The 25,945-nt window shown below is 34.8% G+C and overlaps 1 protein-coding gene across 1 annotated transcript; it reads left to right on the top strand.

Moving 5' to 3' along the window:
• Positions 1 to 2,906: 2,906 nt before the first annotated feature.
• LOC137387025 (zinc finger protein 26-like) lies at positions 2,907 to 13,791 on the top strand. The gene is made up of 5 exons (XM_068073309.1): positions 2,907 to 2,973; positions 5,708 to 5,764; positions 5,871 to 5,933; positions 9,455 to 9,511; positions 12,554 to 13,791. Exons 1-5 carry the CDS (start codon positions 2,907 to 2,909, stop codon positions 13,789 to 13,791), a joined length of 1,482 nt encoding a protein of 493 aa, XP_067929410.1.
• Positions 13,792 to 25,945: the final 12,154 nt, after the last annotated feature.

Raw genomic sequence — 25,945 nt, 5'->3', positions numbered from 1 at the left:
ACTATGTATGTTATCTATGAGTAACTGCTTGCATTACCTTCACTTTCACTCACTATCTATTCAGTGCCTTGGCAAGTCATGTAGGTATCAGGGATTACGTGCATGTCACAATTTCCATTTTCATAACTAATTTCCATATTATTTCCATTTCCACAACATTTCCATAATTCATTTCCATATTATTTCTATTTCCATAACATTTCTCCACTTAATTTCCATATTATCTCCATAACATTTCTATAATTCATTTTCATATTATTTCCATTTCCATAAAAGTTCCATAATTCATTTCCATATTAATTCCATTTCCATAATTCATTTCCATATTAATTCCATTTCCATAACTCATTTCCATATTATTTCCATTTCCATATTATTTCTATTTCCATAATTCATTTCCATATTAATTCCATTTCGCTACTTCATTTCCATAGTATTTCCATTTCCATATTACTTCCATTTCCATAATTCATTTCCATATTATTTCCATTTCCATAAAAGTTCCATAATTTATTTCCATGTTAATTCCATTTCCATAATTCATTTCCATATTATTTCCATTTCCATATTATTTCCATTTCCATAATTCATTTCCATATTGATTCCATTTCCATAATTCATTTCCATATTAATTCCATTTCCCTACTTCATTTCCATATTATTTCCATTTCCATAAAAGTTCCATAATTCATTTCCATATTAATTCCATTTCCATAATTCTTTTTCCATTTCCATAGCATTTCCATAATTCATTTCCATTTTCATACCATTTCCATACTTGTAAAATAAAATTTCCATATCCATTTCCCTAAAATTATGGAAATATTTATGTTTATGCAATGATATACAGCCCCAAAGGATAGCCGACGGCGCTCATATGGGCGGGGCTTAATGATGAAGCTCTGTTGGGATTAACCCGAACACGGCACCCGAACAAACAAATATGCTGAATAAAGCACCTTGTAAATTTACGAATATTATGAACTATAGTGGTTATTTTACTTATCTGTTGAATTCATTTTGTTGTCAAATAAATATAGTATCCCAATATTGTCACCGTTATGATCAGTCAGTTGCCATTCAAAAGCATTCGTGATATTAATAGTCACAATCGTAAAATAGCTCAAATTCGGTTTTGCATTTAGATTTTGAGTATGAAAACTACACTGCAAAGCTTTGCCTGCTGTCCCATCTTATTGGCAAGGTAAAACAATGTGAAACCGATGAAAGACTTTGTCATTTTATATTAGGGGTGGCTAAATATTAATCAAAATCTAGAAAAAAAATGCCGTTGTTCGGGTAATTATATTCAACTTAAGGCATATACCACGACCTTTACTAATTTTAAAATTACTAAAAGTAGGTAATTTGAAATGTTTTATTTTGATTAGATACATTATTTTTGTTAGGTATTACCCCTACATTGCAGAAATTCAATGTTTGCTATTGTGACCCGCGGGGTCTACTGGCTGAATAAGCTAATGAAACGATAACAGCGATTCGTGTTTTCTAAAACCTAACAAGGCAACGCGACCGCCCCGCGAGAGTTGTGTTTGCTTTGAAACCCAGGCTAGCACAATCCTAATAGAGCTCCATAATTAAACCACGCCCATATGATAGCCGTCGGGTATCCTTTTGGGCTGTATATCATTGGTTTATGGAAATGAAAAAGTAAACATTTCCATAATATGTTTAGCAATCCCTGGTAAGTATTGAATTGCTTTAAATAATAAGCATATATTAGAGTAATAAACTATAATCATCATTTCTTTAATATGAGCATTAATTACTATCTCAAATGGAATTCATGATCCTTCTCATGGCTGATGTTATTGATCTAGTCAATCACTACGACTGACTAGCACAAAAAAGAGGCGTGGCCTAAACGCTCCTTGTTGGCACCGGAAACGCTCGTGTAGTTATCACTCTAGGGGGAGATAACTCTATGGGTAGGATGACGTAAGCTCCGCCTTACAGCCGTAACGATCCAAACAATCACACGTGTGACATTATCCTAAAACGTTTTAGATAAATAGATTTTGATAGACGATTTTTCGGATTTCTCGATTTGTTGGCACTCAACAATTTGAAAAACTAAATTAAAATATCTTATTTTGACTATGTCAGAGAGCTCACAAATGTTTTATTAATGTAAATTACATAGATTTGCTCTGCTTCACTTGTACAGGTATTGACAGCTTCTTGAGTCTTCGTCTTAAGTGGCTCTTTGTATATTTATTTACAATATTATTTACCTGCAAAAATGGAGTGTCATGTTTACTTATTTTAAATGGTATAATAATTTACCGTAATATATTGTTATCATAATGAGGAACTCAGCATTTGCCGGGCGTCCATGTACATTAATCCTAAAAATAACCACTCAGCTAATGCACTATAAACTTATATAGCAAGTTAAGCTTGCACTACTGACTAACATTCAACTCAATTACTCGAAAATTGAAAACCACTGACAAAATAAATAAAATCATATGAGGCACACCACTTCCACCTTAAGTGGTCTAGTGTGAAGACAACTACGAGGTAATTAAATATGTAAAACACTGAGGCTGTCAAAATATATCAAAAACAGAACTTTTATTTTGCTAATATGTTGGATAGAAGTTTTGACAGGTCGAGTCCGGTCAATCACCATCAATAAAACTCGTAATAATCTATTTATCAGGACTATAGTTTTGTAATAATTCGTTTTTGCTTCAATGCTTGCTGTCGTCCGCCCAAATGCAAATTCAATTGTTCTCTTTTATTTACAGGTGATGTATATTAATAAATAGCTGGTCCTTCACAATCACTGTAGTACATCAATGGGCACTTGAACTTCACCTAATCTAGTTTTATGTTTTTTTCTTATTTAGATAAACTGATCTCTCTATTTAATGTCTATCATGGAAGCTTTACCAGTAAAATCGGATCCAGGAGCAGATGGTTTTAATGACAGTCCCTATCCAACCGGTTAGTTAATGAGTTCTATCAAGCGAGGATAGTTAAAAATATTATTGCCCTTGGGACTCTTTGCATTATGTATTCATGTCTTCTGTAGCCATGTTCTCTGTACTCGTTTCCTATTCATTGTTCTCTGTGGCCATGCTCACTTTTATCATTTTGTTTACTTCCTCTTTAGCCATGTCCTCTTCAAGCCTGTCTGCTATTGTTATTTCCTTTATAGCCATGTATCATATATAGTTATGTTCCCTGTAGACATACCTTATATCCTCATGTCTGCTATAACCATGCTTGCTATAGCGATGCTGTATCATAACTAGACCCTGTTTTATCGTTAGGCTTTAGCCCTCTGGCTGTTAGCCTCCGTTAACCTGCCCTCTTTAACCCTATTCCTTGTTCTAACTAGCCCAAACTAACAATCTATTATTAGAACCCTTTCAACAACATAATATGACCAATAATACCTGAATTGGGTGACTTATAGCACACAAGAAGATGCAAAGTACAAAAAAAGTGTTTTTGAAATAAAAATGCAACTTTCTGGTCTCTAGTTTATAGTGCATAAATGCTAGCTATTTTATTTTGATAGTCGAAGTGTTAAGGTAACATGAAAGTAGTTTGGAAACGCTCGAACAAATTAATGCAGAGGTATATAACGCAATAGGAATAGCCCTGAACAGCGTAAGATTAATTAACAAGTAAACTTATTGTCCGAAATATAATTATCGATGACAACATATAATATAATAATATTAATAATATAATTATCGATAGCGAAAACACAAAATGAATGACAATGAGTGTTCCAACAATTAATACATATTGTAACAACACTAGACAGAAGACACCATACAAAAACCAAAATCTTGTTTATAGAATTATAAGGTTTCAGTTCATAGATATTTGCAAGACATTGTTTTTATATTGGTTACATCAGCAATTAACCAAGAAATGCAACGACTTCTTTTAATATTTTATAGGTATTTATGGTGTAATGAAACTCGGGTTAAGGGAGTTGTCATAAAGTTTTGAAAGTCTATAAATATGTAGGTATTGTTTGAAAAATCGCTCTGAAATTTGTATAGTTTTGCTGTTATCTATTTTTTGCTGCTATCAATGAAATACTAGTCCTAACTATTTAAAACTGTTTCATATGCAATCTATACAGGGCAGTATCCACCTGTTTGAAAATGGTACTGCAGGGAGAGTCCAAGAGGAGTACCGAACGCCCTCTTGGTGGGGAGGGGGGTCCAGGGGTTCTCCCCCAAGAAAATTTTTAGTATAACTAGTCAAAATGGTGCAAGTCTAGCACACTTGGCTCTTGATGGGGCACATGTTCTAACAGAAAATTTGACATTATAATCCAGTTTTCTAAATATAAAACTGTTTATTGAGACTGTCTTTAACAACTCTTATTAAAAATATAATGTGAATGGGAGCTGCTAAAAGGGTTGGCCACAGCTAGCATGAGGTAGAATTATCACCGGGTACAATGCTGAATGGTGTAGAAGAGAAGTAGTATCCTATGAAATAGTTTAATTTAATAATATTGTAGAGTTGAAAAGTAAAATTAATGGAGCACCATATTAAAAATAATGTACTTATACTATAGTCTATAATACTGAGCAAGTAGTACCTAGTAGATTTAAGTTTGAGCTATACATGTCACATGCAAAGCCATACCTGCCAACTCTCACGCATTGGGCGTGAGACTCACGCAATCACCTCAAAGAAAAAATGAAAATTGGTCAGAAATGCGTTGGGTTGGCAGGTCTGTGCATAGCTCAAACTTAATTTATTTCTATGAACAAAATATTTTGTACATAAGCATTCATTTACATATCTACTACTACAAAAAAAACAACCATGTACAATTGTCTCTGTATGAAATGCTTGAAGCATTCCTTTCGGTAGAGTCCAACGCTATAACGTTGCCGTGCGAGCTACCACAATGATCGTTTTTCTCTGTATATTCCAAGTATTATAAAAGTCTAAAAATTTTACATTACTTCCATCATCTGAATTGTTGTTATTCTAATCACACCAAAAAATCACTTACAATCGGAGAATCAAATAATATTTTATTTTACCGTTTTGAAAGTCGATCTGATGTTGACTGTTATTTCCAGCTTTTATTATTTTCCAAGGAGGCGCGATTTCATTAGCACAAAGCAACGCCTTTCGAATAATCGTTTCATATCTTAATTTATCGACTAATATCTTGTTGATGATATTTGAAACTTATTAGCATTCATATCCTTTGTTTAACGTTGCGAGATGGCAGCTTTATACTAAAAGCGACGCAAATGCCGTTCCCCAACTGATAAACGACATTTTGGCCATTCCCTCAGCCAAAGTGTTAAAATCAAGCAAAAATGACGTAAATTCCGGGATTTTGAGCTTCAAAAAATGGTACTGCCATGGCAGTAGCTGCAGTATAGGAGGATACGGCCTCGAATCTATATATATATATATTTCTACAGTGAATGTATCAGGTTTATGGATATTTTGTAAACATATTATGTTCATTCACCAGTCATCAAGTTTCATAGATTCTGAGCCACTTCTGAAATATGAATATGGCACTCAGGTCACATAAGTGTTTGTGTAGAAATGCAAAACCCACACCCAAATGGTTAACCAGCCACTTTAGAGCAATCTGTCATTTTTAGGCTCGCCCTCGTTTCTAGTCTGAGTATAACAGTGTTTGCAGGTAATAAATTATAAATAAGTTATGTTGTAGATATCGAGGTTAAAGTAGAACCTGGTGAGTTGTCATTCAGCAATGGCAGTGATGAAGGTAATTATGTTGCAATTACATTTTCATGGAATTCACCTCAATTTGGTAAAGATCAAGAAAATTCTCATTGTTACTTTCCCTAAAGGAATTCATATATTTATTGTAGAACTTGAAGAAGTTAAAACAGAACCAGGATCTGATGGTGGTGCTGATAACCTTTACCCAACCGGTTAGTTAAAGATTAATCAGATAATAGCGATAACTTCTGTTGATAAACAAACTGTTGATAAGATGTAGTTGAACCAATATTTAGTTAATTCGATTAGAAAGCATATGTATTATTCTATCATTTGCTATTGTGTTTGCTGTTTGGAATGGCTTGACTGCTGCGATATTTCAAAAAGAGAATCGACAAAACTTTGTCGCTTTGAAAACGCTCATGAGAAAAATATGTGCGCTAACTTGCCCAAAATGATGTTTTAGCCATGAGTCTACCTGTCTCTCAGTTGTATTGCATCGGGTATTATTATCAAAGTCGAGTACTACGTGGCTCTATTGACATATATTTTAATTTGCTCATAATTGCATGACTGAAATTTTAAATCTAGCTACATATATATTGCTATAGGTCTCTAGAACACGTCAAATAAGGGTAATCAGTAATTTGTCCTAAATTATATTAGTTTCCTCTAAATGCTGTGTAAACATCTGAGTATCGACTACGGTTCTGTCAGTCTATGGTAATTAGGTCGTCGAGTTAACTTATTTCATCTTGACCTTTGTATTAGCGAGGCTCTCATAGCTACCCTTGTCGGAAACCAGCTACTAGAAAAAAATAAGCAAGCCAATCTTTGAAAAAATGTGTTCAAGTCTATGGCGCAACCAATCGCTGCCCTTAAAAAAGTCACGTATAGGGGCCATTATCGAGTCAATGTTAGTATCAATTTGTAGAAAAAGGTTTACTGGTCACATTTGATTAGTTGATTTGAGTACAAAACAGAAGGTTTTTAATCCACTTTTTAAATCAATTAACCCACTGACTCTGGCAGAGGGTTAATGAAGCCATTCTTGCACATGGTCGGTGGTTTGTGGCGCGGACTCACCTGTTTTCACTGAGTAGTGTGTAGCATAGAATTTTTTGAGTAGCTCTTTATATTTGGTCTGTTGCAATTAAGTCGAGCTATGCAATAGTACCTGTCTATATAGATTTGATTACACTTCTTAAGGGTTGACTTGCAACAAAATTCACATTACAGTTATTTTGTATCAAAATGTTCACCATTTCTCGGTCTGTTGTGTTGCAGGTGCAAAATGTGTGGGCTTTTCATGTAAAGTTTGAAAAGATTGTATCAGAAAGTATAGATATTTTTCTATCACTTGAGATTTGTTTGTTGCTTTCGGTGATGTGACTGTCGGGACGTTTTCAGATTGAAATTGTACCGGACGCCGGCCCACGGATCTATTTCTTATATTTTATTCTTATACATCCGCATACAATCACTTTTACAATATGTATTTTGCATGTTGTGTCTATCTTTATTATATTTTAATCGCTAATACTTTTTAACGTTTATATTTTGGCATTAACTAAGCCAACGTGTTAGCGACCTTATTAATCATTTTTTCGTATGGTTTCCTACTCAATTCTATTATATGGTACGGGGAAAATGGGTTGCGGTCACAGAAACCATGGTTAAGTCGCAAATCACGAAGTTGAATTATTCGACTTTAAAGTTGCACTAACTGAATTTATAATATTGGTAAGGATTTTTGTAACACGTGCTTCTGGACCAATCAAAGAGTGATATTTCTGAATCTGAAGTCAGTTTAGATAATAAATGTCTTAAAACCTCGGAAAAAACCCTTAAACCCGTTGCTATGCTAAACAGGAAGTACTGAAAAATGGTGTCCGAAAAACGTAATCGTTTCTTTTTTGCCGATTTGAAAGATAATTCTGACATTTTGGACACTTATAATGAGTACTTTGGTATTCCAACTGATGTCAAAAGCAGTGTAAGTAGAGGGAATGACCATGATATATTCCTAAGATTTTTACAATATTTAATTATAAGAATAATTATTCGATTTTATAAGATTTAATTATAAGAAAAATTATTCGAATTTGCAAGATCAAAGTATAGAGTGACCGATGATGTGCAATATGTTACTTTTATTATTTTTTTTAAGATTTTATTGATCATACTACGGTTGTGCTCAATATCGTGGCACTGCCAAGCCGTTTTTAATATCTGCAAAATTAAGTAATACATTTTCTTATAGATATACAGCCATTTTTACGACAACCAGCCAAAATCTGTTTAGATTTTTAAATTCAGCATAATGTTTTTGATATAAAGACAGAAATCTAGATAAATATCACAACCTCTTAATATTGGTTGCTATGACATTTTGAAATGTAAACAAAACTGTGCATCGGTTTTCTTTTCTCAGACTTTAACACCAGTTTTCTTGGAACTATGTTTTCGCACTGATGGTAAACGTGCATTCAGTTTATTGACCATAAAATCTGCAGTAATTAAGCTAGAATCACAAATTTTTTGCAAAATAACTGAGAATTTTCTCCTTCTGTTAATGCAGATAACTCTAAATCTAATAATCCCGACTTAACCATGGTTTCTGTGATCATGACACAAATATATTTACACTATGTACGTATAGGGAGCGCTTTCACTAGAAGAGCCGAGTAGTGGCAGCTCCGCGATTAATGGAAATTTTTTTGAATAAAATAAACGGAAGCCATGGTTTTTTTCTTTCGGTAAAAACTGTTCGAGTTAATGATGTTAAGTTCCAGTTATTTAAAGCAATTTATCATTGCGTGGGAACAGACCGAACAAGTCCGTTCAAGTTAACTGTGTGTTCGAGCTATCCGTGGGCGAGTTATCCGTGTTGGACTATATATATAGGAGACGCAGAGTTAAAGATAGATTTACCTTCATTCTCCTATCTTCTCCTGCAACATAATGCCACTGGCGCCTGTCAGCTCTAACCATACGCTCTTTGCCCCCAAACTTTAACCACCTGATGCTCAAAAAACTCTGAGTCACTTTCGCAGGAGCTGAAAACATTGTTATAATTCTGTTGTTCGTCAATTTAATGATGTTAACGATATCGATTAATTCAGTAAATCTCGATGTCGATGCGTGATTTAGTAATTGAGTAAGATTCCTAATTTCGAGATCACAGAAAACACGTTTTACTAGCGATAACATTTATTATGACCTATATGTAAATTTCTTGTTGATGATTGGCTAAAGAAGAGATCGTATATTTATCGCTCACAGACTCTTTTCATATACACTCACTATATATGTCACGAGTAAAACACCCACTTGAATTTGAACATTTCAAAAAACAATCTTATTCAGTTGCTTATATTTCTAAACAGGGCTAGTACGTAACGACAAAAATGACATCAAAATGTAGCTGATGTTTTAGCCTTATATGTTGGTCTCAATTTTATTTGAATGACTCCAATGGTGCATCTATAAATTAACCTTGAATGTGTGCACTGTTCTTACCTTAACGCAGATGCTATGTGATTTCATAAAGATTTCATGAGCTAAACACAGGTTCATTAAAACTAAACAAATGTGATTCATTTACAGAGAATTGTGACCTTTAACTGCAGGAGACTCACTGAGTTTATAATCTCCATAGCAAGTTCATTTAAGATTTATTGTATAAATAAGATAATTCAGTGTATCTACGTGTAAGTTATTTATATTGTAGACATTGAACTTAATCCAGATCTAGAGAGTCGTTCAGTCAACACAAACTCTGATGAAGGTAAATATGGCATTTAATTAATATATTAATATCGATTGAGAACAGTTGGATTATATAACAGGTCAAGTTTTAGTCTTCAACGAGAAGTTAAACAATCCTGTCATAGAACACTAGCAACATCGGCACTTATTAACAGCTTCTTTCACTTTTTTCATTTTCACATTTTTTCCAGGTTCGTCCCGAGATAGGTTTGTATTGTTCAACTTTTGCCTAATGACAAAGATTGTAAAATACCGTAAAACCTCTATTTAGACGCCATAGTGCTCTATTTTTCCACCCTTCTCCTAGGTGAAGGTCAGATAGAGACGGTGTTCAACTAGTCTTATTTTTCAAATAGCTTCTTAAAATTTTGGGAAGATTAATGTAACCCTTTTTACAAGCGAAACGAATGTTCCCTATATTTTGCACTCTCCTTCGGGTGGAGCAATATTAATTCTTTTGGGTGCAATAAATCTACCGACTTACCTCCAACTTGTCGTAGATCTCTAGATAAATACGCTTTGGGAATCCGCGAAATATCTCTACTAGTTAATATCTAATAACCTGCAATGATATTATATAGCCTGTGCAATTTATTTTAGCTTTCAATCTTTATTTCATTCTAAATTTAAAAGCATTATTTTATAACTATATGTAATAATGTTGCATAAAAGCTCATTGCATTCATTGATACGTTTCCTACAGTTTGCAGCCAAAACTGGCTTTTTATGTGCGATAGAAGAGAAGTTGTGGGCGTCGATTCACTGTAAGCTGACTTAAGATAACCGTGAAGATGCCATCAAATGATATGCTATTAATCTGCAAATTTTAAGTTATATAATAATAATCTAGCAAATGCTACAAATATATATTCATGAAAAAGTGACATAAACTAACTACACTTATCTAGTACATGCAGAAACCAAAATTAACATTCGTGAAGCAACATTATTTGCATCGTTTGCTAGGCCAGTTGCGTTCTAAGTGTTGCCTTCGATTGAATAAAAAAATTCTCAGAATGGACCTTCTGGCTTTCCAATATCTTCCACAATGTCTTCTGACTTCAACTCTTCTTATGCACTGCTGAACTAGTCGATATTAGCTTTCAAACAATTCTTAGCAGAGCAAAACTTGTAGACTAAAGCTAGTCGATCATATACCATCATAAATGTAACTCAGAAATTCAGAGAATTGTCAGAGCTGTGCATGCATACTGAAATCGGCAGCGAAACACTTTTAATTGGCTGAACAAATTATTAGCGAGCACAGTTCTAGCAGCTTTTGAAATTTATATAGTTCAAGACACATAACGCGACACGCAAGAAAAATACTAACACGATTTTCCATAGTGAATATGATGCAACTGACTTGATTGCGCCAAAGACGGAAATATTTTACATCGGAACTTTCATTGCTAAAAATAAGTTGTTATTATTAAAAAAGAAACAGTTTGTAGCCATGTTGTCAAAACGATAAATAACCAACAATAGCGCAATTCAGGCAGTTGCGTCGTATGTACTATGTTAAATTGCGTTGATACTTTTATTGTGTGTCGTGGTACATGTCTTGGGCTATACCAATCGAAAAAGCTGCTAAAATTGCACTTACTGATAGTTTGTTCAGCCAATTTAAAGCTTTTCGTTGACAATTTTGGTGTGCATGCACAGCTCAGTCAATTCTGTGAATTTTGGCCAAATAATTCTGCGTTTTCATTCATTTCGTGATTTCGGTCAGAACCAACGATAAAATCGTTACGTGTGGCCATACCTTTAATTATTCTTGATGTAACCAACTAATTATTAGTACAATTTTTGGAACACTTTTCTACCGATCACTTTATATTATGGGTTTATAAAGATCAAAGAATGTCAAAGTTGGTTCAAATGGAGGTGATGGTCAATCAGAGGTTTTATGGTATTCATCAATTGGCTTGGCTATCTTAGAGTTCAACCACTCATTCACTCTTAGATAAATATTCTCTTTTGGGATATCTAAGCAATAATTTATAAGCAGTGGGTTTTGTAGGTTTTTGAATTATTCCAAGCCGTATCGGTGTCACCCAAAATATTTTTCACCACTTGGTACACCAAGATATATTTTCTCTTTTTGCATAACATTTCTCCGAGGTTAGCACCGGAATCAATTTAAATTTGTACTATTTCTTATGGTTTTAGCAGTTTGCATTCCACATGTTTTTTTGCATTTAAACACTGTGATCGGTCTTTTGAATAATTGAGCACATTTTATCAATAACTTCATCAAAAACAATATTAGCATTCCCTGTTATAGACCACGGTTTTGAGCATATTATTAACGTACTGTCAAAATGCTATTGTTGTTATCGTCATGGCAATATCTTGACGATAAATAGGACCTTTTTGCTTTCTTCATCTAGAATCATTTGTTATTATTGCCTCATTAATTTCAGCTTGCTAATCCGTGTGCTTTTGTCTGAGTATCTTAACAGATAATATGCATCCTATTTGGTAACCCTTCTAGTTGTTTATAATCGATGCACTGTGTCCATATTTATCTGTTTTTACGTGAAGACTATTAGAAATCTGTAAGCTTTTTTTACACTCTATTGTGACGTTCTCCAATGCACGATGAACATGTCTTCATCATAGATGTCATTTTTTAATATGAGTTTTTAGACGGAAATACATCGTGTGTGACATCGTAAAGCGAAAAAGTCGTATACTAGGGCCATGGTAACTGACCCTAGTATTACATTCGTTTAATAGTACACGAAAAAGTCGTATACTAGGTCATGGTAACTCAAGGGTTCACTGTATTTTAATTTAGTCATCCAAAAAATCCCTCTGTACTAATGGCTTTACATCTGATGTTTCGTGCAAATAATATTAGCACCTTTTTCATACATGTCCCCAATCTTACACCATTTGTTTGAATTGTTATGCAAATTAGATTTATATAAGGTAGGAGCTCTAAAAATTTGTCTTATAGTAATTTACATGGTTTAAATAACATTTTTATAACAAAAATACTTGCGTATGTGTGGTATTACTTAGCCAGAACTCTCACTCTCAACTTGTATTATAGATGAAGATTGTGGTAAGTCTACTCGCCACAGTACTCAAAGAAGACGCATGAAAACTGGAGATACGTCATTCCAATGTAAGATTTGCAATAGAAGCTTCGCTCAACGATGTAATCTAACAAGTCACATGAGGACCCACACTGGAGAAAAACCATTCCAATGTAACATTTGCAGCAAAAGGTTTGCCCGTCGAAGTCATCTAACAGGACACATAACGACTCATACTGAAGATAAGCCATTCCAATGTAAGATTTGCAAAAGAGGCTTCGCTCGATGTAGTTATCTAACAACACACATGATTATCCACACTGGAAAAAAACCTTTCCAGTGTAAGATTTGCAGTAATAGCTTTGCTCGTCACTCTAGTTTAACAAGTCACATAAAGACTCATACCGGAGAGAAGCCATTTCAATGTAAGATGTGCAGTAGTAAGTTTGCTCATCACTGTAGTTTAAGAAAACACTTGAAGACTCATACCAGGGAGAAGTCATTCCAGTGTAAGACGTGCAGTAGTAAGTTTACTTTATCTAGTCATCTGAGAAGTCACATGAAGACTCATATTGGAGATAAGCCATTCCAATGCGAGATTTGCAAAAGTAGATTTGCTCATCAGAGTCATCTAACAGTTCATATGAGAACTCACACTGGAGAAAAACCATTCCAATGCGATATTTGCAGCAGAAGGTTTGCTCGTCATACTACTCTAAGAGAACACAAGATGACTCATACTGGTGAAAAACTATTTCGTTGTAAGATTTGCGATAGAAGATTCACTCATCGCAGTACTTTAGTAAATCACATGAGCACTCATACTGGAGAGAAACCATTCCAATGCCATATTTGCAGCAAAAAGTTTGCTCGTCGTATTTATCTAACAGGACATATAAAGACTCACACTAGAGAGAAGAAACCATTTCGTTGTAAAATTTGCAGTTCTATATTCGCTCTACGTAGTGATCTAAAAAGTCACGTGAGAACTCATACTGGAGATAAACCATTCCAATGCAATATTTGCTGCAGGACATACGCTCATCGCAGTAACGTAACAAGTCACATGAGGATCCATACTAGAGAAAAACCTTTCCGATGCAAGATATGCAGCCGTAGCTTTGCTCATTGCGAAACTCTAATAAGTCACATGAGGACCCACACTGGAGAAAAACCATTCCAATGCAAGATTTGCAGTCGTAGCTTTGCTCATCGCACTACACTAAGAAGACACATGAGGACTCATAGTTAAGAGCTATTTTATTGTAAGCCACGCTATTGTATAGATAGTTAAGCGCTTGACTGCTCATATATACTCATATATAATTTTGGCCAAAATTGTATGGTTATTTGTCTGTTTGTTGCATGATCACATCTGTTTCATACTGAGTGATGGTTAAGTTAAGAATTTGTATCAATAAAGCAAGTATCACATTTTATAAAAATAAGCGGTACATTGATAACAAGCATGGTTGCTTCTGTATTGAAATATTTTTAGCAAAGTACACAAATCTTGTTTTATACCTGCAGCATAAAGGTTCACACCACAGCTATGGTTTCTTTTTGCATTCATTGAGTTACTAGCTGAATGTCTAGTGTTTCACTGGTAATAAAATAATTAGCCAATGAACTTGAGTAACATAAGCTAGTAAAGCTAATAACTAACTATAATAGGAGTAATATCCTTCATCTGAAGCCATCTTGCTATGTTACATGTAATTGTCTTTCATGCAATCATGAGCTTGAAACATGTTAGTAGTTTTGCAAGCGCTGCTTAAGTATGTGCACTAGGATTCTATAGTATGGCAAAGAAAGTGTTGTTGATTAGCTTGCCAGTCTTGAGGTGGCAAGTGGTTGTTCTATTCCTAAAAAAAACGTTTTCGCTCCAATTGGACACACGAACCATAGAGAGACCACAGACAAACACAAAGTTTTATAGATATAAACTCAATGAATGCCCTGTGTTGCACGGTTAATCAAATAATTACCCTATGGATTTGGGTAACCTCTATATAGTCTAAATCTTTACTTATATGATAGCAGTGTTTTGCGCACCCTTAACTATCGTCATGATCAAGTAACGATCAACTTTGTTAGTTCATAACCCGAAGAGCCGCATGCATTACCATTTTAATAGATGGAATGAATGTCTTCACCATTATAGATGGCTATGCTCTGTTGAATATATAGTCAATTATATAGACGATTATAGTTGTGGCCTTGCAGCCAACTAGTTATTCGCTTAGAAAAATGTTAATATATATTGCAAGTCCGCAGTTGTTACAGGGTTTCAAACCTTTGTGACATTTTGCATTTTTCCACAAGTTGTTTTTTTTTAGTTATTAACTAACACAGTTGATCATTTAATGATCAACTGTGTTAGTTAATAAAGTTGATCAATAATTGATCATTAATTAGTTGACTTGCAACAAAATTCACATTACAGTTATTTGGTGTCAAAAGGTTCACCATGTCTTACTTTGCGTTGTAGGTGCAAAACATGTGGAAATGTGATTACAAGCTCTTAAAATCTCAAAACGAACAGTTTATCTCAGCCATCACGAAACCGCCGTAGATCGGAATCAGTTTATTTCTCTGATGTAATCAATCCATTTGGTTATTGTTTTGACACGTGGTGTTTTCACGTGAATTGAAAGGCCAATAAAAAGCTCAATATAAAACTTATCGTAGCACTATTTTATGACAAACACTTCGGTTTTTACCGAAGACCCCATTTCAAATATAGATGCTCGCTACTTTACAGCTCTATTTCGGCATTATCTAATCGTTAAGTCGTAATCTCATCATGTGACTCAATGCTTCGCAAATAATTTTTGCATCACTTTTCGATTGTCGCAGGTGACCAACAGGCTCATCATGATTATCAGACAATGATATGTACTCCTTCAAGGTCAGGTTAAAAAATTAAATGAAGTTACACGGTAAGTTATAAGATATCCCTGCTAAAAGTGACAGCATTACAATGACGATAAAACAGACGGGTAAGAACAATAGGCATGGTTTTATTGAATGCGTGAAGTATAATTGTGAAAATATTTCGACGAATGAATTTGCATGAAAGTGTAAACAGAAACCATCCTGTAACAACTACGTCCCATTTGAGCCGTTTTGAAAAGCGAATCCAAACTACGGTGGTGTCTTGTGGCTGCGATTAACTGTTCGTTTTTTAGCTTTTAAGGGCTTTTTATCGCATTCCCACACAATTTGCAACAACAACACAACAGAGTAAAGTTGGTGAATCTTTTGATATCAAATAAATGTAATGTGAATTTTGTTGCAAGTCAACCTTTAAGATAAAACAAGGCCTTGTATTTTCTGCATACAGACTTTCTCAGCATTTCAGAATGTGTGGGCTATATGAAGTACAATCTATAGAATATAGGGTGTGTGTACTGTATGAGGTGTAACCTATAGAGTGTGTGGATTGTATGAGGTACAACCTATAAAGTGTGTGAGCTGTATGAAGTACAGCCTATATAGTGTGTGGGCTGTATGCGGTACAACCTATAGAGTGTGTGGGCTGTATATGAGGTACAACCATAGAGTGTGCGGGCTGTATGAGGTACAACGTATAGGGTGTGTGTACTGTATGAGGTATAACCTATAGAGTGTGTGGATTGTATGAGGTACAACCTATAAAGTGTGTAGGCTGTATGAGATACAACCTATAGAATGTGTTGGCTGTATGTGGTACAACTTATAGAGTGTGTGGGCTGTATGAGGTGTAACCTATAGAGTGTGTGGGCTGTATGATGTACAACCTATAGAGTGTGTGGGCTGTATGAGGTACAACCTATAGAGTGTGTGGATTGTATGAGGTACAACCTATAGAGTGTGTAGGCTGTATGAGGTGCAACATATAAAGTGTGTGGGCTGTATGAGGTACAACCATAGATATATATACCTAGATTGGCCAATAATTGCTATTCCCATTGGTTGCCTTGTCAGACTTAAATGACACGACGTAACGTCACTGTATTGTACCTCACGCTTGACTGCACTGCTGTTTACAATGAATCTAATGGGAAGAAGGTAACAAAATTACATTTGTTTTCACATAAAAACCTTCTTGGATACATAATCCAGTAAAGTAAAGCAATTTTGTGATAATATCTGATAAACACCATAGATTAAAGTCTATAAAAGCTATGAATTGTTGCACACAAATCATGAGCCATTATGGCTTTATTTGCAACCCTCTCTTATCCCCATTCTCTCTTTTCCTCTTCTCCAAAGAATAAGTTAGAAGGGGAAAAAAGAGAAAGGGAATGGAGAGGGGGGCAAATAGCCAACCCACCCAAAGAGCCAGACCCTGGCTAGGTAAAAGACTAATATCATGTTGAACTAAACATTACTAAGTACAGTAATACTTCAACTTACGAGTGCTCCAACGTATGAGAAACTTGAGATACGAGCCAGCTTTTATGCAAGTTTCAGTGCTAACATACGAGCGATGTTTGAGATACGAGCACATGAGTCAGTTGCCAAGTATGCCAAAGGTGTTTTATGAGAACAGCATCACTCTGTATTTTTCAACTACTCAGGTTTATACTTTGGTACTGCGTCTTTGTGCGCGACTTTCAGTGCAGAATTACACTGTATGTGAATTAAAAGTACTCTGCGTTGACTGAAAGTTTGCCAGTAAAAATAAAGATGGTGCAAAAAAAATCAAATGATAACAGTTGATATTAAACAGAAAATTATTGAAAAATATGCAAAATGTGTATGCGTGATTGAGCTAGCTCAGCAATATGACAGAAATACATCCCCAATTATCAAACAGAAGGATTATATTCAGGGCATTTAGTTCGCAAAAGGACTAACCATAGTTTCTAAACGGCGCAGCGATCTTCACGACCGCTGATGGAGAAACCGCTCAGGCATTTAATTGGATTAAAGATAAACACTTGTCCGGTGACAGCGTAACTGAAACGATGCTACGTGAAAAGGCCGGTGCTATCTATCAAAACTATAACAATAGACATTCGGACAAGTTGCCTAGTGGTCGTGCATTAATCCTTTGTGACAACACCTGTGTTCATCCTAATCGCAACATGTTGAAAAGGCGACAAAAGCAAACGTATTTAGATAGATTTATTTTAAGACGGCCGGCTAGTCGTGGAAGCGAAACAAAGGAAAAATTAGCTAACCAGCGAGAAACTTTAAACTACGAAGGCCGAAGAAATTTTAATTACGTCAAGTTAAAAATGAAAGTTTGCTTTTAGGTTTGCTTCTGAGTTTGTCTTTTAAGACATTGATAAAATTCAAATTTATCAAAGACAACTGTTGTAATGAAGGATAACTTATATCTCCCTCCCTCGCAAATGCTAGCATTAGCTGCTATTGTATGTATTTAATTTTACATTTTAAATAATCACATTTCCTTGTATTATTTTTTGATTGTTGCTTTTTAAAAGCATGTGGTAAATTATGACAATAACTAACATGTTCTTTCTGTTACAATATCTTGTTTTGAGTGTTTCATTTGCATTTTTAGAGTATGGAAACCAAGCAATATATATTTAATTGTTCGATATATAAATAAATTGCACCAATATGCAAGTATATTAACATACGAGCTCAGTCTCGGAACGCATTAAGCTCGTAAGTTGAAGTATGACTGTATAAGTTTTTAGCTTTTAAGAGCTTGTAATCACCTTCTCATATATTTCACACCTACAACACAACAGAGTAAGGCATGGTGAATCTTATGATACCAAATAACTGCAATGTGAATTTCGTTGCAAGTCAACCTTTAACTTGCTTATGCATATTGTACAAATAACTTGGTATTGTCCTTTCGTGACTGGCTTCTTAATGGTGGCAATTAGTGCTAGCCTGGCAAAGTTTTTCACCAATCCAGCACTACTAAGCAACACTCTTGTCGCTTTCTCGCTGTGGTTGCAAACCTCAATCACCACAGGCGAAGACAAAGTCAAGCCACCCTGATTCTTAACTGTAATTAGGGAATTCGTTGCTTGGTTTACATCAACGTTGGTTACATCCACTATGCTAGTGATACAATCATTACACTTCAGCTTTGGTGACCTAGCCAGCTGTAAAATAATCATTCTGTCTCATTTTTGACTTCAGACATACTTGCATACTCATCATATTTAGTCATGTTTAGTTCAGCATATTAGTCTATTTATCTAGCCAAGGTCTGGCTCTTTGAGTGGGTGGGCTATTTCCCCTCCCCTCTCCATTCCCCTTCTCTCTTTTCCCCTTCTAACTTATTCTTTGGAGAAGGGGAAAAGAGAGAATGGGGATAAGAGAGGGTTGCAAATAAAGCCATGATGGCTCATGATTTGTGTGCAACAATTCATAGCTTTTATAGTTTTAATCTATGGTGGTTATCAGATATTATCACAGAATTGCTTTAGTTTACTGGATTATGTATACAAGAAGGTTTTTATGTGAAAATAAATGTAATTTTGTTACCTTCTTCCCATTAGATTCATTGTAAACTGCAGCGCAGTCAAGCGTGAGGTACAATACAGTGATGTTACGTCGTGCCATTTAAGTCTGACAGGCTTTTTCCCTATTGGCCAATCTAGGTATATATATATATCTATGGGTACAACATATAGAGGGTGTGGGCTGTATGAAGTACAACCTATAAAGTGTGTGGGCTGTATGAGGTACAACCTATAGAGTGTGTGGGCTGTATGAGGTACAACCTATAAAGTGTGTGGGCTGTATGAGGTACAACCTATAGAGTGTGTGGGCTGTGTGAGGTACAACCTATAGAGTGTGTGGGTTGTATGAGGTACAACCTATAGCGTGTGTGAACTGTATGAGGAATGTATGGTCTTTATAATAATGTTGTCAAATTAATGGCAAACTTTGGTTCTGTCTGGTAGAAGCTACATGTATTTGAACAGGACTGATAGCTGCAAGCTTTAGGTATTTGAGTTACTTTGGCTGATATTCCAGGCCAAAGCTTATGATATTGGAAACTTTTAAACTTGTACAAAGAATAAACTATTTGAGTATATAGAGGGAGGCATATTTTATAACATGAATCAACAACATCATCTGGCTAATAAAAGATTTGTTTGCTCTTGATATGCAACCGGTAATAGCTCTAATAATAAAGATTGCCGGTTTCAACTTCTACACTGGTCCAGGGGTGGTACGTACTCCAACATGAAAATATCTGTAGAATATTTATGTTGCTAAATTTATTATGATGGTGCATATACAATCATATCAGATAGTGTGGTGCTACTTGTCAGAGCTATAATTATTTATATTATTCTTTTTAGAATAAATAAAATGCAAAGTTTCTTGCAGTGTCAGCAGTTCAAATACAAGTCCTGTTTTCTGCATTGTGATTCATGAAAGAAAGCTCAATTACTATCAATAATTGTTTATTAAAGCAGTTTAAACTATTGTGTCTAGTGACTGACTAGTTGTTACATCAAATAGTACATTTTATACTTAGTCTACTAAGTATGTGCAGTTTAAGAATGAATTGACAATTAATGCTGTTTTGTGGGCCACTACCGTTATATACATATGTGTACATATATATTATGTTTATACATTGTATATATATTACATACATTTTCATGTACATTGTATATATACATATATCTTTATTCATATACATGTATAAATATACATCGCAAAACCTCTAATAGAACAGCATGATGTTCTATTTTTAACCCATCCTCTCTAGTGGCATTCAATTGGAGATGGCTTTCAAATAAAGGGTGGTGTTGTATTTTTCAATTGGCTCATCAGATTTTTGAGAAGATACATTTAGCCCTTTTTTGGGCGAAACGATATTTTGCAATCTCTTTCCGATGGTGCGATATTAAACATTTTGGATGCAATAAATGTGCTAACCTACATTCAACTTGTCAAAGATCTCCTAATAAGTATGCATTGAGAGACCGAGAAATCTCTCTATCAGTTGATATCTATTGCTGACAATTTACTTGCGATGATTTTGTAGCCTTTATTCTGTTCGGAAATTTGCAGCAGCTTTCAATTTTTATTTCATTACAAACTTGAAGACATGTTTTTATCTATATCTCTATTTACTAGTTTTTAATATGTACAGCACTTATATAAAAATTTGGTGATTTTTACCATGGTTGTTTGCGTTTTATAATTACAGTAGACATTCCTATAACACATATATATATATATATATATATATGTATATATATATATATACATATATCCTATAACATAAATTTTAGAAATGTTAAAGAATTTATGTGAAGTTTTTGCTTTCTACTACGTAAAAAGTTTCATACCACGGAAAATGTTGACTTGGACAACTTTCAAATTTGATTGGAAGGTTACTCAACCTCGCCGCGCTTGCGAGAGACAATTAGGTACTTGTAGGGTTATATCTATTATTTATACAACTTTAATGACATCTTAGGTTGTCGTGGTAGATGGTCAGAGGTGTCGGAAAATCAGAAAGCAATGGTAGGGTAGCTGCTCAATTGTTCATAAATACAAACGCGATCGCTTGGTGCAGGTGTTACAGCTTCGATCTGCCAATCTGAGTGTCACGAATTGAAGTATCGCCGGAAGTTATATTTTATCATAGCTTTGACACCCTGGATGCGAGTAGATGATGAACAGGCAGTACTAATTTTTTATAGTAGAAATATTATGTCGTTTTGAATTATTGTAGACATATAAATTGTTTGTTATTAGTATTGCTTTACTGAATAAACTTTCCTGTTTAGAACAAATAAGCAAATCGTTGTAAATGAATGTCAAAGGTGAGCACTCTCTATCAACTTAATGTAAAAATTACCAGAAAAGGAGAATGTTGTCAATGCAAACCAATAATACTGCAGTTACGGTGCAGCCTGCAAATTAGAGGATTTATGTCAAATTTTTCCATTTTGCATGGCCAAAGAGGTGAGTTTGAAAAGATCTTGGAACGGATTAGGTAATTTGCATGTATTCTACTGTTCTTCTAACGTAAATTTTCTATAACGTAAACGCTCCTGGAATGGGTTATTTACGTTATAGGGGCGCCTACTGTACTATGGTTTTTATACCCCTACAAAAGATTTTTTCACCATACGATTGCCAACCCTGGAACGGATCAAAATCACATTTTGAGGGTGAACTCTACTTTGAAGTATCAAAACCTCATTAAACAAAAAACTACTAGTGGCTTGAGGCAGTTATTAATTATTTCTATGGTGTTGCTTTCAACGTTTTAACCAAAAAAAACAAAAAGCTTTGGAATTGGACAGAGAGATTTGATTGTTATTGATATAAACGATTCATTATCCCACGATCAAACGAACGGAGCGAATGTTTGAGAGTTTTATGATAAATGCATGTGCAAACAACTCACGAAAATTTTTCATCAACAACGTCGCAAACCTTTGTACCGAAATCTCATCAACAAATTTAACCATTTTTGTGTAGAGTCGTTTAAGTATAATAACAATACAAAACATATAAAAACATATTTGAATATGTTACCAAGTCTTTGAAAGTTTTCGTCATATTCCTAAATGTTACCCATCTGATCGGATTATACACAATTACACAGGATAATTTGGCCGAAAATCGTTATTAAAACTTGCCAAGCTTTGCTTTTATCAAAATTAAGACCGGCAAACGAACCACCGAGCGACAGAGAATAGAACCATTAAGTCGCGCGCATTTCACGAAAAAATAACGTGCACATTTCACCAGTTTATAGCATTGTCGAATTGCCGAAGGTTTCTGTAATTAACGTAGAAGTACTGAAATCTTTTCTTTTTTGCCGATTTCAAAGTAACTGACATTTTGGAAACTTTTGAGTACTTTGGTAATCTAACTGATGTCCAAAGCAGTGAAAGTAAAGGAAATGATGATAGTTTTTTCTTCTGATGAGATTCTGATGAGATTATTACAATATTTAGTTATAAGTTTGGACGACTATTGAAGTGTTATAGACACACTAACAACGTCGATGATGGGCAATACATTACCTATTACTTGTTACTGTTATTATGTTTTGTAAATAGTTTTGTTAAATAGATTTTCTAAAAATCTATATAAATATCACAACTTCTTGATATTGTTAGCTATGACGTTTTGAAATGTAAACAAAATTGTGCATAGGTTTTCTAATATTACTGTATTACTATATTAATAATATTGGTTATTCTAATAATATCAGTCCATTTTACTTCTAATATTGGCCAATATTGCGTTTCTCCTATAGCAGGGGGAGAGATATAAACATGTAATCTTTTCCTTTCATTATTGCTGTTTGTAGTATATATTAACACCCACACCACAGTACATTACGACTACCATTGCTGTATGACAGGGGAATTTACAGTTATATATATATATATATATATATATATATATATATATATATATATATATATATATATATATATATATATATATATATATATATATATATATAGACAAAGTGGACGCTGCACAGTTCGTTACAGAGTGCTCAATGATAAATCAGAGCTAAATTATAAAATATTTATAAGTGGAACTTCACTCTATAAGTTAAACATTTTATTACTAATAGTTTCATGTGGTACACTCAGTATCACACTCTTCAGATAAAATGTCTAAAATGAATTTCATACTCCAGTATTAAATACGCTGTTATGCAGAGTTAGATAAGCTGATAATTGGATGAGTGTACAGAAGCCAAAAGCCAAATAGTTAAGTGATACAATTACGTAGCAAGAACTTAGATGAATGTCTGCATGATGATAATAGCTCGTTACGTTTATTAAGAGTGCCTAATGATGGTCTGTAAATAATAAAAAATTTCTCCCATAGGCATAAGTTACACTTGTTGGAGATAGTGTTGTATGCTTTAGCATACCGTAGGGTCTTCCATGATATTGCGTAGTTGGTATTATTGTCCTTTAGTGACCATATATATTTACTTAATTCAGTAGAGTTTCTCTTAGATGGGTGGTTGAAAGAAGCTTTATGGTTAGTGAATCGCGTCTTGAAAGTGTTCTCTGTTAGTCCAATGTATGTCTGGTCTGGTGAATCGGTGTTGGTTTTTACAGTAGCCTGGTAAATTAATGATGTTTTCAGGCATTCTCCATTCATCGGGCACTCTTCTCTTTTTCTGCAGTTGCATGTTCGGTCTTCATTTGCGGTGTTGGCAGTCAGTATAATTTTGTTGTGAGCATTGATGGACTCTCTTATATTGTTCATACAACTGTAGCTAATTTTGATATTGTTGCTGTTAAATATTTTATGCAGTGGGTGCCTTGTCGTAAATTCCTTCTTGACTAGTTGGATGAAGAGTTTGCCGATGTTAGTATGGACGTTACTGCTGTAAGGTGGGTTGTACCATGTAATCGTTCTGCTCCGTTTGCATTGTCTGTTTTCAGATGTTGATAGATGTTCTTGGTATGTTAGTTGGTGGCTATATCCGCTCTTAGTTAGTGCTTCTTGGTAGATATTTGCTGTTTTATTGAAGCATTCAGCATCAGACGAAATTGTAGAGAGCCTCTTATTTATACTTGCTGGAATGTTTCTGATTATGCCAGGTGGGTGGTTGGACTCTTTGTTGACATACACTGGTCTCTCATTGGGTTTGACGTATGGCATGTGTTTACCATTGTCTAAGTTGAGGGTAACATCAAGGAAGTTTACAACTCTTTTATTAACATTGATGGTAATCTTTAGTCCATACGAGCTGAATATAGCACAGAGATCTTTTTTCATAGATTCTGCATTACGTGCTGAACCTTCTACTATGCCTAGCCCATCATCTCTGTACAATCCAAAGTTGTTACCATATTTTGTTGTGATCTGATGGAGTAGAAATGTACCGACCAGCTCACAAGTTTCGGCACCGTCGAAACTTCCCATTGTTACATCAAATAGTTCATCAGCGGATGTTTTTCCCCAGTATTCTCCTTCACTACATAGAATTGATCTTTTGGAGTGTGTGATGATGTTTCTCTCTTCCTTGGTGATGTTTGTAAATTTGGTGGCAAACTCTAGTGCGGCTTCTAGTAATTTCATATTTATTGATGGATAAAACTCAACCACTTCGAGCTCAATGAATGAGCATTGTGGTTTGTGCTTGATGTTGTTGAACCATCTTAGGACTGCTGTTGTGTTCTTCCATTGGTTGAGTGGGTTAGCGCTGAGTATCTTTGTGTTGATGCAATCTAATAGTTGTTTACTTATCTTGCCAATTAGATATAGGTATTATATATATATATATAATACCTATATCTTAGGTATATCTAGTTCTCAAAGTATGTACGTTGCTCTTTCCACCTACAGATCTTACATGTAAGACCTCAAAGCTTTGTCGTTGTGATGGAATCGAACTCACGACGAATGCATCGCCAAGCCTCATCTCTGGACAGACGCTTTATCGCTGGGCTAAAACGACTTGGCGAACAACATTTCGCATTACATGTATGACCCCCGTAAGACCTCAATTTAAAACTTTGCCGTTGTGATGGAATCGAACTGACGACGAACGCATCGACAAGTCTCTTCTCCGACGGACGCCTTACCACTGGGCTAGAACGTCTTGGCAAACAACATTGTTATCTTATACGGCATAAGCACATGCGCGCTAATTATTTTAGCCTTGCGTCCTCGAGTTACGATGCTTCAGTGCATAAATATTTAGAGACTTGAGTATAGGGTATGTAACGCAACGCTTATTCCTCTTTTTCTGTTAGGACTAATCTATTCAGCTTCACGATATCGGCAATAATTTATCTGCGAACTTGAAATTTGACGATATGTGTAATGATTATATACGTTATATATTATATACGTTATATAATATATATATGTTATTGAGAGATATACATCACTGAACTTGCCATGGTGAGTTATCTGTATCCGTTATACGGTATATCCGGCATCTATTAAAGTAAAACCGTTTCGCATTGATAAAACTAATGTTTAAAGGTTGACTTGCAACAAAATTCACATTACCGTTATTTGATATGAAAAGATTCATCATGTCCTATTCTGCTGTGTTGTAGGTGCAAAATATGTTGAAAGGTGATTACAAGCTCTTAAAAGCTCAAAAACGAACAGAGAATCGCAGCCACACAAGACCGCCGTAGTTTGGATTCCCTTTCCAAAATGGCTCAAATGCGATAAAGTTGTGAGAGATGGTTTCTGTTTACACTTTCTTGTAACCTTATTCGTCGAACTATTTTCACAAATATACTGCACGCATTCAATAGCACTATGTCTATTGATTTTACGCGTCTGTTTTATCGTCATCGTAATGCTCTCACTTTTAGCAGTGATATCTTATAACTTACCGTAAAAAATTGTTAAACTTTTCAACCTTAGCTCGAATGAGTACATATCATTGTCTGATAATCATGCGAGCCTGTTTGTCACCTGTGATAATCGAAAAGTGCTGCAAC

This window comes from Watersipora subatra, chromosome 2 (assembly GCF_963576615.1).
Source record: "Watersipora subatra chromosome 2, tzWatSuba1.1, whole genome shotgun sequence".
NCBI classification, from domain to species: Eukaryota; Metazoa; Bryozoa; class Gymnolaemata; order Cheilostomatida; family Watersiporidae; genus Watersipora; species Watersipora subatra.
Note: the sequence above shows the minus strand (reverse complement) of the source record. Positions and strands in the feature narration are given on the sequence as shown.